This window comes from Leptopilina heterotoma, unplaced genomic scaffold (assembly GCF_015476425.1).
Source record: "Leptopilina heterotoma isolate Lh14 unplaced genomic scaffold, ASM1547642v1 Lhet_114, whole genome shotgun sequence".
Lineage (NCBI taxonomy): Eukaryota > Metazoa > Arthropoda > Insecta > Hymenoptera > Figitidae > Leptopilina > Leptopilina heterotoma.
In genome coordinates this window covers 4,084,172-4,101,191 of record NW_025110833.1, presented here as the reverse complement: position 1 = coordinate 4,101,191, position 17,020 = coordinate 4,084,172, and the positions used below count along the sequence as shown (strand labels likewise).

Below are 17,020 nucleotides of genomic sequence, written 5' to 3'. Positions count from 1 at the left end.
ATAATTGGTAGCAGTCACTAATGACAGTAATGATACTTGACATTAATCATCAACGGGACCAAAGATATTTAGTACCAAAGATTTACGACACTTTTAATCAATGGTACCAACAGTTGGTCAGAGTACCAACAATCAGTGATGGTATCAATGGCACCAACAAATTTTTTTTTAAATCCCTGGTTCTTAATTCTGAAATACTGGATCTAATTCTAATATCCAAAAAATAAATTAATAATACTGATAAATTTTGATAAAATTTTTTTTACGTTATCGATTTAGACGTGACTGTTTTCTTGCAATTCTCTGTTTTTTATAAACTACAGTTATATTTTTGTTGTTTTCGCGCGAATGTTTCTCGGCGCCATTAAATTCATTTATCACAATGAGAGAGAACTCACGAAAAGTACCGGGTACCACACGTTCTCTACTGTGTATTTAGCGTAATTGAAAAGATTATTATTCGCATCGCTGCCGCTTTAAAAGGTGGGTTCTTCGAAGCGAAAAAAAATATTGCTGCCAGTTTTAACGGACCATTTTTTTACGAGTTGACGAATTACCAATTGCCTCTAAGCCCTAAAGTGAATGATTAATGGGCAAAATTTGTAAATTTCACTCATGATTAAACGATCCTTAATGACGTTACTATAATTTCTCTTCAACAATGTATCACGGGTAAAAAAATCGAGTTTTTGAAAAATGTTTTCTATACAAATGGGTATTTAGAAAAAAAATGTTGAGTTCAAATTTTAAAAAAAGCAATTAAAAAATTATACTCGACAATAAATCATAGTAAACTTAAAAATCGTTTAATAAAAAGTTAAAAAATAATTTAAAATTAATTAATTTTTTAATTTTAATTTTGTATTAATTTCTTTTATTTCCACTTTTTTTTGGTTTGGATAGAAAACGACTGAGTTTGGTGTACGCGAGTCTTGAAAAGTGGTAAAACGCGAATTGAACGCGGACGTGTTTTCTTTGGTGCACACGCCTCCCCTTGTTTCAGGTGTGCGACGTGAGTTGCGAGAACCGGATACGCTAATTTACAGTGCACAATAACTCCCACTGGATGCCACAACGAAGACGAGACTCGAAAACTCGCTTAATTGGATGAACCTTATAATAAGCAGTGGCGATACCAAAACGTCGCCTCACGCGCTCAAGATAAGCTTCACCTCTCTCGCTTTCTCCCGCGAGAAATCTCAAAGCGCCACGCCAATTTTTTTTCTCTTTTATTTTTCAATGTAAACAATAATTTTTATCTCTCCAAAATTTAGTTTTGCAATGGGAAAAATTTTTTAGCCACTAAAAATGCCAATAAACTTGGTAAAAAAATATTTTTTTCTACAACTGATTTTTGATGAATACTTTTGGTTCCAATAATGTTTAAAGTTTTAATTTATTTTTCAATAAAAATATTCAAAAAATAATAATAATAATAATAGGTAATAATGATTAATACCTAATAGTTAATAATAATTATTGATTCGAGTAAGAAAACTCGAATAAAATAATTCTAAATTAAGTGAAAAATTCCCCCGTGATGTAATTACCATTTTCTTGTAATTTAAAGTAAATTCCCTTGTTTTCTAACTAAAGCAGGGATCGTAAAATTATTTTTGGTTTCATTGAAAAAAACGAAACGAGGGGGAAAAAATATATTCGTTACTCTCCCCCTTCCATTATCGTTAAAGAATGGTTATCTCGCTACGAGCTGTTGGTTTCTTTCGTGTTGAGGACTCTCGACAACTATCCACAGTAGAAAAGACCTTTTACCCTGCATTTAACTTGCGGTTAGTAGCATCTAATTTTAGTGCCGTACAAGTCGAAGTTCGAAAAAAATAATCTGCACTGTTGTTTCTTTCTTTTTTTTTTCTTTAGAAAAATACACGTTTCGAAAACAATTTGACATTGGTGTGTGAGTTGTTTACTGAAAATCTCTTCTCGCAAAAATTCCCTAACATGTATTTTTTAATTTTTGTTTTTTTTAATTGTTTGGTAAAAAGAGAAATACAAAAAAAGGAACAAAGAGACAAAACAAAAAGAAACAAAAATGAAAATAAACAAAAAAATAGAAAAAAAGAAATAAAAAAAAAAATGAAAGGAAATAGAAAAAAAAGAAAAAGAAAAAAATAAAAGAAAAATAAAGAAAATAAAAACGACAGGTTTCTAATTTACCAGAGATTGAAAAAAAGATTTTCAGTAAGAAAACAAATCATTAATAATGCAATTGAAAATTCAAATGTTTATAAACTCTGACGATAAACGGCAATCTTCTACTCATCGGAATAAATGTTAATCGCAATAAGAGGCATCGAGTTTGGGCGGGAAGGAAAGATTCAAGATAATTTTGATCGTAGTCAGTGTATGTATATATATATATATATATATATATATATATACATATTTCGCGTATATTTGACCAAGTGAATTATGAGCCATTGAGTAATCGAGTTATACGTCGTTAGGGCTGCAATATTATTCAGCGATAACTGCTGCACTCCATTCTCATTATTCTAACATTTGACCATAAAAGAAGACAATGGTCTCGCTCTCTGTGCACACAATACATACATATATACATTCACGAAGCTACAATACAACACAACCGGTGAAGGTTTCGGAGGGTAAATGGGAAAAAAATCTTTTGATTTCCCTGACAAATTATACGAGATTTACGACAAGATCATGATCCTGTCGTATTACCCTTAGGCGTGTTCTCTGTGCATTTAATGAATTATGACTTAACGTCGCATATTTCTAAGCATAATTCTTTCCTCCCCCCCACCCCTTCTATGCAGGGGAAGAGGAAAGAGGAAGGTTGATTCCAATGAATGTCAAACTGACAATAAAATTCATTCATCCATAACAAGAGGAGCGTGAAAATTATATCTATTAAGTTATCTTATTTCATTAATAGTTCACGGTTGGGACTTGATTACAATGTAACTACATTCTAATAAATATCTATCTACGAGGCGAGAAATTGAGAAAATTAGAAAATTTACCAGAAGGATTAGAATTTTTATATTGATCTGTTTTTCTTCCTCAAAAGATTCACCAAAAATAAAATGTTTTTAGTGAATCGACGACTGTTGAAATTGGTAGCAAACATGGTAATGGTGACTGGTACCAATTATTAATGACAGGTCATTTCAAAAATTAGTGGTACCGCGGATAAATAGTACCATAAATAAGTGGTACCAATGATTAATTATACCAATGATTGTTGGGACCAATAATTTATATGTTAACAATGATTACTAGTGGTACCAATGATTTATGGTATCAATGATTATTATTAGTGACACACATAATTCCGGGTACCAATGATTCTGGGTACCAATGATTCCTGGTACTAATGATTCGTGGTATCAATAATTATTAGTATACCAATGATTGTTGGGACCAATAATTTATATGTTAACAATGATTACTAGTGGTACCAATGATTCGTGGTATTAATGATTATTAGTGACACTAATAGTCACTAATTCCTGGTATCAATGATTCAGAGTACCAATGATTATTAGTAACATTAATGGCGCAAAAAATTAATGTCTGAAAATATGTGGTGACATCAATTTATAGTGCTAACGATTTCTGGTACCAACGATTCATAATGCTTAGGATTATTAGTGGCAAAAATGATTCTTAGTACTAATAATTAGTACTACAAATCACTAATATTACGAAATCGTTGGTACCATGATTAATGACATTGATGATTAGTGGTACCAATCATTTGAGGTACTAACTATTAGTGCCATTAATGATTAATGACATTAACGATTTACAATAAGTGATACCAATTTTTAGTGATAGCAATGATTACTATTGCTACCAACAAATTAGTGGTACCAATGATTAGTGATACCGGTATCAGTAATAGCATTAAAAGCTGCTAATATTATTTGATTATTATTACAATTATTATTTTTATTTGTCCCAAAGGTAATGCTACCAGTGATCATCGGTATTACTTTTTTTATTTTTATTCGTACTAAAAGTTAATGCTACCTCTGATAATTAACATCAAGAAAACCACTGTTCACAAATATTGATTAGAATATTATTTTTATTGTATAAACAATAAAAACATTAATTTTTGGTGCAAATAAACATGACAATGTTTATTTGCACCAAAATTTAATGTTACGAGTGATCATCAGCGGTATTATTATTTTCTTTATTTTTATTTGCACCATAATTTAATGCAACCAGTGATCAGTGGTATTATTATTTTTATTTAATGTAGGAAATTATTTGCTGATTGAGAATTTTAATTAAGGAAGATTTCGACTATATCAGCAATTAGTGACATCTATTAGACGTCAATTGAACTCTTTGGTTTAGAGTCAGGTGTTATTCTTAAGATAATTACTCCGATATGGTTGTCGGTAAATAATTATATTTTTGAATTTAATTTTTGATCTGAAAAAATAAGCTGCGTGAACGACTGCACTGTGCATCTGTGAGGACTCGAACCCCAGTTAATAGCTGCCTTTCGCGGGACTAACGCCTACCAATGCACCATGCCAACACAGCCTGGACGTTCACGTTTCTTATAATCTCAGATCAAGCCCATACACTAGTCGAAGAGCTGTATAGTTAATGTAGGAAATTATTTGCTGATTGAGAATTTTAATTAAGGAAGATTTCGACTATATCAGCAATTAGTGACATCTATTAGACGTCAATTGAACTCTTTGGTTTAGAGTCAGGTGTTATTCTTAAGATAATTACTCCGATATGGTTGTCGGTAAATAATTATATTTTTGAATTTAATTTTTGATCTGAAAAAATAAGCTGCGTGAACGACTGCACTGTGCATCTGTGAGGACTCGAACCCCAGTTAATAGCTGCCTTTCGCGGGACTAACGCCTACCAATGCACCATGCCAACACAGCCTGGACGTTCACGTTTCTTATAATCTCAGATCAAGCCCATACACTAGTCGAAGAGCTGTATAGTTAATGTAGGAAATTATTTGCTGATTGAGAATTTTAATTAAGGAAGATTTCGACTATATCAGCAATTAGTGACATCTATTAGACGTCAATTGAACTCTTTGGTTTAGAGTCAGGTGTTATTCTTAAGATAATTACTCCGATATGGTTGTCGGTAAATAATTATATTTTTGAATTTAATTTTTGATCTGAAAAAATAAGCTGCGTGAACGACTGCACTGTGCATCTGTGAGGACTCGAACCCCAGTTAATAGCTGCCTTTCGCGGGACTAACGCCTACCAATGCACCATGCCAACACAGCCTGGACGTTCACGTTTCTTATAATCTCAGATCAAGCCCATACACTAGTCGAAGAGCTGTATAGTTAATGTAGGAAATTATTTGCTGATTGAGAATTTTAATTAAGGAAGATTTCGACTATATCAGCAATTAGTGACATCTATTAGACGTCAATTGAACTCTTTGGTTTAGAGTCAGGTGTTATTCTTAAGATAATTACTCCGATATGGTTGTCGGTAAATAATTATATTTTTGAATTTAATTTTTGATCTGAAAAAATAAGCTGCGTGAACGACTGCACTGTGCATCTGTGAGGACTCGAACCCCAGTTAATAGCTGCCTTTCGCGGGACTAACGCCTACCAATGCACCATGCCAACACAGCCTGGACGTTCACGTTTCTTATAATCTCAGATCAGTGTGTTGGCTGTGTTGGCATGGTGCATTGGTAGGCGTTAGTCCCGCGAAAGGCAGCTATTAACTGGGGTTCGAGTCCTCACAGATGCACAGTGCAGTCGTTCACGCAGCTTATTTTTTCAGATCAAAAATTAAATTCAAAAATATAATTATTTACCGACAACCATATCGGAGTAATTATCTTAAGAATAACACCTGACTCTAAACCAAAGAGTTCAATTGACGTCTAATAGATGTCACTAATTGCTGATATAGTCGAAATCTTCCTTAATTAAAATTCTCAATCAGCAAATAATTTCCTACATTAACTATACAGCTCTTCGACTAGTGTATGGGCTTGATCTGAGATTATAAGAAACGTGAACGTCCAGGCTGTGTTGGCATGGTGCATTGGTAGGCGTTAGTCCCGCGAAAGGCAGCTATTAACTGGGGTTCGAGTCCTCACAGATGCACAGTGCAGTCGTTCACGCAGCTTATTTTTTCAGATCAAAAATTAAATTCAAAAATATAATTATTTACCGACAACCATATCGGAGTAATTATCTTAAGAATAACACCTGACTCTAAACCAAAGAGTTCAATTGACGTCTAATAGATGTCACTAATTGCTGATATAGTCGAAATCTTCCTTAATTATTTTTATTTGCATCAAAACTTGCCAGTGATCAGTGGTACCAACATAAAAAATTAAACCCAAATTTTGTAAGGAATTTTTTTTTCGTTTACTCACTCAGAAGCTTCTTTTATCCTTTGTAATGCAAGAAGAGCTGCTGATGAGGAGACATAAACGGGATCAGGTGGTTCCATGACGAAAACGGACACCTCCCTTTCTCTCTCCCTGTCGCGTCTCTCCCTCTCCTTCTCCCTGTCCCGCGACTCTCTCACTCTTGCATTTCGATCTCTGTCATGTTGCCTGTCCCTCTCGCACTCTCGCTCCCTCTCATTTCGCATTTGATCTCTATCTCGCTCCCTTTCTCGATCTTGATCTCGTTCACGAACGATATCTGCCAAAGGCAGAGCTGAAGATACTGAAACAGAAGAAAAAAAAAGAAAAACAGATCAGTTTTTATATCTGAAAAGAAAGTTGGAATTTTTTTCTCCCTCTCTCCAATTGTTTTCTTTTTGTCATTTCTCGATCGATGATTTATTATCCATACGTATGAAAGGGGGGCATTTATAGCATTGAGCAATGCGTGAGATTTCATCTGAAGGATTTTTTATAAAATCAATTAAACCGAAAGATTATTCTTTTTTTTTCTCTCCTCCCTATTAATAATCAATACTTGAAGAATTTATCTTCAGTTTCATTACTCTTTGAGTGTGTATCCAATTATTGTCTCTTATTTGAAAATAATATGTTTTCTGATTCAATAGACATTTACAATTAACTATTTATTGTTGTTGTTTTTTTTTCATTTTCTTTTCTAGGCAATTTCAATTTAACATTATTGTCGTTTTTAATTATCGAAAATTTATTAATGTTTGTGTTTTTGTGTCGCAATTGAACAAAAGTGATTCATATGTCGATTATCGCTTTTCATAGGCATGCTACTGTATTATTATCTATCGAATGGATCTCTAATAAATTCTCTGCTCGTATATGTCAAGGATAAGGTGGAACGAAACGAGTCGAATCGTATACGTATCGATAAAACTTGCGCGCAAAACCGCTACTTCCCCAACAACGAGAAGACTCCCAAGTTTTCTCACAATCCTTGAGCGTGAATTTCACAAGAATCGCTCAATTGTTTGGAAATTCAATGATTGTAGAGTAATACTAATCAAGGTCAAATTCGCTAAGAATGCGTCCAGTCACAATTTATAATTGTCATTGAATTTATCATAGTCGTTTTGTTTTTTTATGTTTCTCGTTGTCTAAATTATTCGATATCGTTCACAATTATAATAATGATCTACTTTAATTTTCTATTCTTATAATTATCTTTTCATTATTATTTATTTTTAAAGGTATTAAATAATAATGAACAAATTATTATAGTTATTGGTACTAAATAGTAATAGTCTACTATAAATGGTAACACCCACTTTTTTACAAAACTAATGATACCAATAAATAATGGTACCAACAACAAACAGTAGCAAGAAATAATGGTACCAATAAATAATGGCACGAGCAATTAATGATGTGAACAAAAAATGGTACAAAGGAATAATGGTTCCAATAAATACTGGAACCAAAAATGGTACCAAAAATGGTATCAATAAGGTACCAATAATGGTATCAATAATGGTACCAGTATTTTACTAATAACGGTATCAATTATGGTACCAGTAATGGTATCAGTAATGGTACCAGTAATGGTACCAGTAATGGTATCAGTAATGGTACCAGTAGTGGTACCAGTAGTGGTACCAGTAGTAGTACCAGTAATGTTACTAGTAATAGTACCAATAATTGTATCAATAATGGTTCTAAGAATATTTGCAATAATGGTTCCAATTAGTGGTTCCAATAGTGTTTCAAAAAATGGTACCAATAATAGAACCTATAGCGGTTCCAATAAGTTATGCTACCAATGATTAATTAAAATTAATAAACAACGGTACCAACAATTAATAATAAAAAAAAATTATTAATGCTACAAAATGGTTAATGGTAGTAATGATGATAATAATTACAAACACTCTGCGTAGAGAAGTGCAATTTGTCTGAATCGCGTTTAAACACAGTTGTTAAAGAAACCGTCACGGTCCGTGTGAATTGTAGATAATTACAGCAAGTTGGAATAGCAAATTTGTTTTCTAACCCCATGTAAATTAAGGATACACTCTGGGGAGTTAGGAGGATTTATATAGAGACGACACCGTAATGAATGCCAAGCTCCATTCTGTGACGTGTGAAAAAGATAAAGCTTCTCATTTACGGTCAACTTGTCGCAGAGTTATTTTCTTTTTTTTTTTTCTTTTAACTTCTATTTCTATTAGATTGCACGCAAATGTAAAAACTATTTATGGACCCGTATAACAGTTGCGGGGAAGATATACAACTTCATAATAGGAATTATATAGTGATCTCAGAAAATTCCTGTCTTAAAGTAAACGTAAAAAATAATTTAAATAAAAAAAAAATATTAAAATTTGGAAAATTGAAATTAGACAAAATTTAAGTTGGGAAAAATTTAAATCAGACAAAATTTAATTTGGAAAAAATTGAAATAAGGTAAAGTTGAAATAAGGAAAAATTTTAAATTAGGAGGAATCAAAATTAGGAACAGTTAAAAGTAGACAAAGTTTCTATTAGGAAAAATTAAAATCAGACAAAATTTAAAAAAGAAAGAATTAAAATAGGAAAAATAAAAATCTCAGACAAAATTTAAAATAGGAAAAATTAAAATTAGAAAGAATTACAATTAGGAAAAGTAAAATAAGAAAAATTAAAAATAGACAAAGTTTCAATTTTAGGAAAAATTAAAATCAGACATAATTTCAGTTATCCTAATTTTAATTCCTTTTGATTTTGATTTTTTCGTAACTAAATTTTGTCTGATTGTAATTTTTCCTACTTTAAATTTTGTCTAATTTAAATTTTCCAAATTTCAGTTTATTCTAATTTCAATCTACTAATTAAAATTTTTCCGAATTAAAATTCTAATTTTAATTATTTTCGATTTCTAATTTAAATACATTCTTTCTACCATTTTACTATTTTAATTTCCCTTCAAGTATTCAAGTATTTATCAGTGATTCCACAATTATTGAGCGATATATCATTTAATAACCGGGTAATTTATTAAAGATTGTAATGTATCGAGACTGGTTACTAATAATCTTATTAAATTTACACGCACTTAATAGCACGCGATATGTAGTTGAAGATATGTTTCGCCCTCCAAAGTACATGGTAGCAACCTATTCAAGAATTAATAATTATGATTCGATATTGCATTGGAGAATCACTAATCTTCATTTTAGTTTTGCAAAAAAGAAAACAAAAAAAAAAAAACAAAAAAAATACAGAATAAAACAGGAACTTTAATTGAAAAACTTGCATCTAACGAGTTCCTCGATGCGGGTGGCTTATCTACAACACGAACGGACATTTGCGAACGCGCCTTGTAGAACTTAACTGTGACCACTCACGCAGCTCTTTTTAAACGATGAGCATGTAGAACCTGCCGCCGCCACTGCCGCAAGTTAATCTCCCCAGAGTAGATTATTGCGATATAATAAGCCAATAAATAAACAGGAACCAAGGGTGAAAGATCGTCGCTTTCAAATATTGAGATATTGATCGAAGGCATATTTCGATAATTTTGATAGTGCACTTTGTTAGATGTATGTTTATATAGTTAGAGGAAAAAAAGAAAACAAGCAAAAAAAAATATCAATCATTTATCGTACATCCTGCGCTCATTTATTTTGTACTGTCGAATGTCAGAAATGAATTTCTTTTTCTTTTTCTTTCTCTTTACTGTTTTGGAAAAAATGATGCGGTGTCAGTACTTTCCTTTTGGATCATTTTTTTGGTTGCTTTCTTTTACTTAAATTTTTATCTTTCAGACTTTTTAAACTAACTTGTGCTCGAAGGGGAATAAAAATTAAGCAAAAATTAATGGTACCAAAGTTGTAGTAAACCAAAAATTATCAAGAGCGATGATTAGGTGAATTAAAAACAAATGGTGCCAGGAATTGATGGTACCAAAGATTAAATATAGCAATAATTAACCAAAGTGTTGGTTGAGATTTACTAAAAATTAGTGGTAGTAGAAATTAACGGTACCAAAGGTTAAATATACTAAAAATCAATCTGAACGATAAACAGATGTACCAAATATTAGTGGTACCAGAAACTAATGATACCAAAGATTCAAGTTACCACGAATTAACAAAGACAATGATTGGTTGAACCAAAAATCAATGGTACCATGAGTGGTCCAACAAATGTTGGTACCAATTATTATTAAGACTAACAAATAATGGTACCAAAGATAAACAAATAAATGTTCTAGCAAATAATATTGGCAACTAATAATGGTATACAAAAAATAATGGTTACTTTAAAAAATGGTAGAAGCAAATAGTGCTTCCAAAAAAATAATAATAAAATGGTTCCAAAAAGTAATGATGCTAGCTAACAATGGTACGAACAAAAGATGATATGAAAAATGGTTAAAATAAATAATGATGTTAATGAATAATAGTAACAACGTAGAATGGTACCAACAAGTAATGGTACCAATAAGTAATGGTACCAATAAGTAATGGTACCAATAAGTAATGGTACCAATAAGTAATGGTACCAATAAGTAATGGTACCAACAAGTATTGGTATTAACAAGTAATGGTACCAACAAGTAATGGTACCAACAAGTAATGGTACCAACAAGTAATGGTACCAACAAGTAATGGTACCAACAAGTAATGGTACTAACAAAACAAATGGTACGAACAAATAATGATTCAATCAAAGAATGTTTCAAAAAAATAATGGTACAAACAAATAATGGGAGAAGTAAAGAACAAAAACAAAAAATTATGGTACCAGCAAGTAATGATACTAATAATTAAAATCACCAATTATCATTGATGAAAATAATTGGTCCAAAGATAAATGTCAATAAAAAATGGCCCAGAGAAATATTTTTTAAAAATAGTGAAAATAAACATATTCATAAACTATAAACAATAAATAAAATACTCCATCAATTCCAGAAGCACGAAGTAAATTTTATTGCGATAAAATTGCAGCGCTACTGAAACGGCTTTAAATTCATTGAAAAGTATCGCGGGACAAAGATTTTCACAACCCGTATATATCAATATCACTGGAATTATTTACCCAATATCGTGACAGTTGCGTGGGAGTTTGGTAAAATTTATTGTTTAACAGCAGCCAAACAAGATATACTTTTACCAGCGTAGGTGTCAAGACTGTGATCATAAAACGTCATCGAGAGATCGAATCAAGCGGAGGTTGAAAATACAATTGAAAATATTGTGAATTACGCGGTGGGTGGATTTTGTTTCCTTTTTTTTGAGAAAATTGCTCAATTCCTGCTATGTGTAATTTTCTCACTCTCTTTTTCTCTCATTCTGGAAAATTTCATGACAATTTCTCGCGCTATTGACACATTATTCTCGAAGTGAACTCAATGCAAGAAAACGAGTAATGCCATCGATAAGTACTTCCTGGAAGTAGATTTACCTGCGTGAGTAGTGCGACATTAATCTTTTACGTTCGCGCACACGCATAATATGTTTATATTCGAGACAATGAACTATTTGATAAATGTACGTACAAAGCACGTGGCATGAAAGATGCAAATTTGAGGTGAAAAATTATCTCTTTGTTTTGCACTCAATTACTAGAGATTTATCACTCATCTCGTTCTCCAGTGATCACTAATTATTTTCTCGATAATTGCCTCTCAATGACAATTGTGCCATTTGCAATTGAGAAAATAATCTTGAGGGATTAATGGCAACGGAAATCAATGGCACCAATTAAAAATGGCACCAATTAAAAAAGGTACCAATAAAAAAAAGGAACCATTAATTATTGGTACCATTAAGTATTTTAACATTAATTATTGTTACCTTTAATTATTGTTCCCATTCATTATTGTTACCATTCATTATTGTTACCATTCGTTATTATCACCATAAATTATTATTGTTACTATAAATTATTACCATAAATTATTTTTACCACAAATTAATGTTACCATCAACAATTGTAACCGTAAATTATTATTACTATAAATTATTGTTACCATAAATTATTGTTACCATAAATTATTGTTACTTTAAATTATTGTTACCATAAATTATTGTTACCATAAATTATTGTTGCCATAGATTAGAGTTATCATAAAAAACTGTTGCGTTTTTTGTTGCCACAAATTATTATTGCCAAAACAGGGTTGCCATAAAAATTTAATTTTGTTTTTCCCTGATTTCCAGACAAAATTTTGACTTTTTCCCTAACCCTAAAGAATATTCTGATTCACTCTAAAAATTATTAGATACTTAAACAAATGTTCTATTACATTTATTTACGAATTTTCTTAATTGTAAAATTATTTTTACAAGTAATAATAAAATTTTTCAAATGAATTCAATTATTTAAAAAAATGTTAGAAAATTCGTTGCAAGAATTCAATTATTTTCATAAATTATAAAATTCTTCACAGAACTTCAATTATTTTCATAAATAATAAAATTCTTCACAGAATTTCAATTATTTTCATAAATAATAAAATTCTTCACAGAATTTCAATTGTTTAAAAAATACTGTAATAAAAATCCATTGCAAAAATTCAATTTTTTTCATAAATAATAAAATTCTTCACAGGATTTCAATTATATTTAATACTTCAAGAAATGTAAATATTTTCAATTATTATCTAAGATTTGAACTGAAATTTATTTATAAATCAATTTTTATTTGAAAATTCTAGGACAATTTAATTATTTATATAAAAAAATAATTTATTGAGTAATTGAATGTTTCTTAATAATTGAATTCTCATAAAGAATTTTTTTTCAACAAATTTTTAAATAATTGAAATTTTCGACGAATATTAATGAAATTTTAAAAAATAATTACATTTTTCGAGGAATTCGATTAAAATAGTATTAAAAATAATAGAATTCTCCAATTTTCTTAGTGATTTTTTATTTTATTAGAATTTCATTAGAATTTTCAAAAATAATTGAATTATTTCGAAGAATATTGTAGGTATTAAAAATTTTGAAAATAATTATTGAATTCTTCCTAGAAATTTTATTAAAATTATGCTAAAAATTGTTGAATACCTTCAACAAATTTTTTTATTTATAAACATTATTTAATTCTTGCAAAAAAATGTTGTTTCAATTTTTAAAAATAGTTAATTTTGTTTGGAAGAATTTCATAAAACTTTTTAAAACAATTAAATTATTTCTAGAAATTTAATTAAAATTGGATTGAAAATAATCTAATTGTTTAAAAGAATTTCATTAAATTTTCTAAAATTATATATTTTCGAATAAATATATTAAAATTTTTGAAAATAATTAAATTTTGGAGAAGAATTATATTATTTATAAAGATCATTGAAATTTTGAGGAGAATTTTTTTAAATTTTTGAACATAATTGAATTTCTGCGAAGAATTTTATTACTTTTGAAAATAATCGAATTTCTACAATTATTTGAAACTTCTCCAAAATTCAATTTTTTCCAGTACTTTAATAAAAATTCCTGACTTTTCCCTGACCTGTGGCAGCCCTGCAAAAAAAAATGGTATCAGTTTTGATAATGGTACCAGTACCAATACTGATATATTTATCAGTTATAAAAACAAATAATGGTACAAATTACTGGTACCAATAAATAATGGTACCAATTACTGGTACCAATAAATAATGGTACCAATTACTAGTACCAATAAATAATGGTACCATTTGATCACTGGTACCAATAATGAATAGTACCTTAATTCAATGGTACCATAACTAAACAACCACATTAACTATTGGTACTCTCTAAATCTGAATATGTGAAATTTCACTTATTGTACGTTATAAGTCGTCCTCTCGATCAATAAGTGCATATACACTTATAAATAAGTGAATTTTTCACTTATTCTGAGTGAAATTTCACTTATTATAAGTGTATATGCACTTATTGATCGAGAAGACGACTTATAACGTACAAATATGTGAATTTTCACATATTCAGATTTAGAGAGTACCAACTATTAGTGACAATAACAATTAATAAATGGTAATTGCTACCAGTATTTACCAAAAAATATAAATACAAACCCCTATCAATCAAAAATAACAGCGAAAAATTGAGAGAATGAGTAAAATTTAAGTAGCAGTAAAAATAATACGAAAAGAGATAAAATAGTTTTTTTATAGTTTGTAAAAGAGCTTCTAAATTTACCAAGCCTGAAGGGTGAAGAACCAATTTCATTTTCTCTTTCTCTCTCTTTCCTTTATAGTTCTGTCGGGCATTATACGTTATGTAAATTAATCACGAGGCGCTTTGCGTGCTTCTTTTCAGTGCTTCCATAATCGCTCTCGTCAGCCGCATATACTTTTAACATTATGAAAATGAAACTGGGCCACTTTAAAAAGACAATATTGTAGCTCATCAACTCTGTAATCGCTTCTAAATAAGTATGGCCTCAAGCCAAGCAACACGAAAGTGATGAGCTAAACGACAAGATGTTGATGTTGCCCACAGGCGACTTTTTACTAATTTCTTGTTTAAGATTTACAACTCTTTAAAACGAATAGTTCACAAGGATCTGTTTACGAAAATTGTAAACAATACTAGTTGTTTAATCAGGGAAAAGAAAATTATACGTTTTCAAAAATGGTAATTTATATTATAGAATTCAAATAATTTGTACAATAGAATTAATAGTAAACAATGGAGGTTATCTACCAGAGTGGTAAGAAAATATTTAGGAACATTTTATGACCATTGAACAAATTGTAAACCAATAATTAATTTTTTTTTTTGTCGATAAACTCAGCAAAGATGAAAAAGTAATTGCAAACTTTCAAATGTGGCTACTAATTTTCAAAAAATTTTTAATAATCATAAAACTTCAGATAAACAATATAGAAACATTTTCTGACTATCGAAAAATTGTTAATTAACGAAAAAATTTTTAACCGATAATAAACTTACAAATGACTAAAAATTAACTGCGTCTATTAACTTTCGGCTGGGGCTGCTAGTTATTTATTTTAAAGAAAAATTTTTATTGGTCTGAAAAATTTAATAGAACAATATAGGAACATTTTATGACTACTAAAAAATTGTTTATTAACAAAAAAATTTTCACCAGACAATCTTAGAATGGAGCGAAAAATAATTGAAAAACTATTCAGAAAAAATAATTTATTTCATGAAAAATAATTTAAAATAATTTACTGGTCAGAAAACTTCAGAAAAATATTCTACCAATATTTTCTGACCATTAAAAAATTGTTAATAATTAATCGAATTTTCAACAAACGGTGAACTCACTGACGACGAAAAAAATAATTGTCTGCTGACTTTTTTTAAGAATAAATTTTTTTCTGGTCAGAAAATATTACATAGACAATTTAGGAACTTTTTCTGAACAATGGAAAAATTGTTAATAAACGATAAAATTTTTAACAGACGATAAATTTACAAATGACAAAAAAATACTTGTCTGCAGGGGCTGCTAGCTATTATTTTTCAAAATAAAAATTATTCTTACTGGTCAGAAAACTTTTTAAAAAAATTAGAAACATTTTCTGACCAATGAAAATTTTAATTAAGAATTTTTTTAATCAAGAATTTAATTTGTAACTGTCGATAAACTCAGCAAGAACAAATATTATTTGTTTGCTGACTTTCGGCTGAGTCTGATAGCTATTTATTTTTTAAAACAATTCTTACTGTTTAGGGGACTTTAGAAAAAAAATTTAAAAACATTTTCTGACCAATAAAAAAAATTTAATAAAGTATTGAATTTTTAACTGACAATAAGCTCAGCAAGGACGAAGACTTTTAGCTGGGCCTGCTGGCAATTTATTTTTGAAAAAAGTTTTTATTGGTCAGAAAAATTCAGATAAACAATATAGGAACATTTTCTGACTGTTAAAAAAAATGTTTATTAACAAAAAAATTTTTAGAAGGCAAAAATCGTAGAACTGAGAGAAAAATAAATATCTGACAATTTTCGGCCGGGGCTACTGGCAATTTTTTTTTTTAAACAAAAATTCTTACTCATCAGAAGACTTTGGAAAAACTATCTAGGAACATTTTCTGACCCATAAAAAATTTCCAATCAAGAATTAAATTTTCAAAAAATTTTCTTTTTAATTTTCAGGAATTAATAAATTCAGCAAGGACCAAAAAATAATTGTCTTGCGTGTTGCCCATAATTCAGCTCAGAAAACGTAAAACGAAATAGTGATACAAAAATTGTAATAATTTTGGGGGAAATATAATTGTAAATTTGGAGACAAAATTCAGTAATAAAAAATGTAGACACATGGTAAAATATTTATATTCTTATTATATTTAAAAGAATAAAATATGTCAAATATTGTATTTAATTAATAATTATTAATTTTTATTTATTATCTACATTGTTTGAAATCAAGAAAAAATGTCTGATATCCTCGAAAGGTAAATGTAGTTATCGTAAAAAAACTTTACAGCTTAAGACGAAAATAATACTCAAAAAATATTTAATTTAATTAAAAAATATTTAACAAAGAATTAAATGTTATTTAATATTAATAATTATTATATTTATGTATTATTAAATAAATGCAATATTTTAAATTTCAGATTCAGACATTTTCTTCATATTCCAAGATTAGAAAAAGAAAAAAAAAAGAAAAAAAGATAAA

The 17,020-nt window shown here is 29.4% G+C and overlaps 1 protein-coding gene across 4 annotated transcripts in view; it reads right to left on the bottom strand.

Annotated features, from left to right (window-relative positions):
- The window catches only part of LOC122506950 (Krueppel-like factor 3), a 461,038-nt gene that overhangs the window by 25,473 nt on the left and 418,545 nt on the right, over positions 1–17,020 (bottom strand). For 3 of the 4 annotated variants that reach the window (XM_043619413.1, XM_043619406.1, XM_043619428.1), the window contains one exon: positions 6,394–6,691. In XM_043619413.1, coding sequence (XP_043475348.1) covers positions 6,394–6,691 — 298 coding nt within the window. Of the gene's footprint in view, positions 1–6,393; positions 6,695–17,020 lie in introns of all 4 variants that reach the window. The other variant, XM_043619419.1, reaches the window with a different exon arrangement.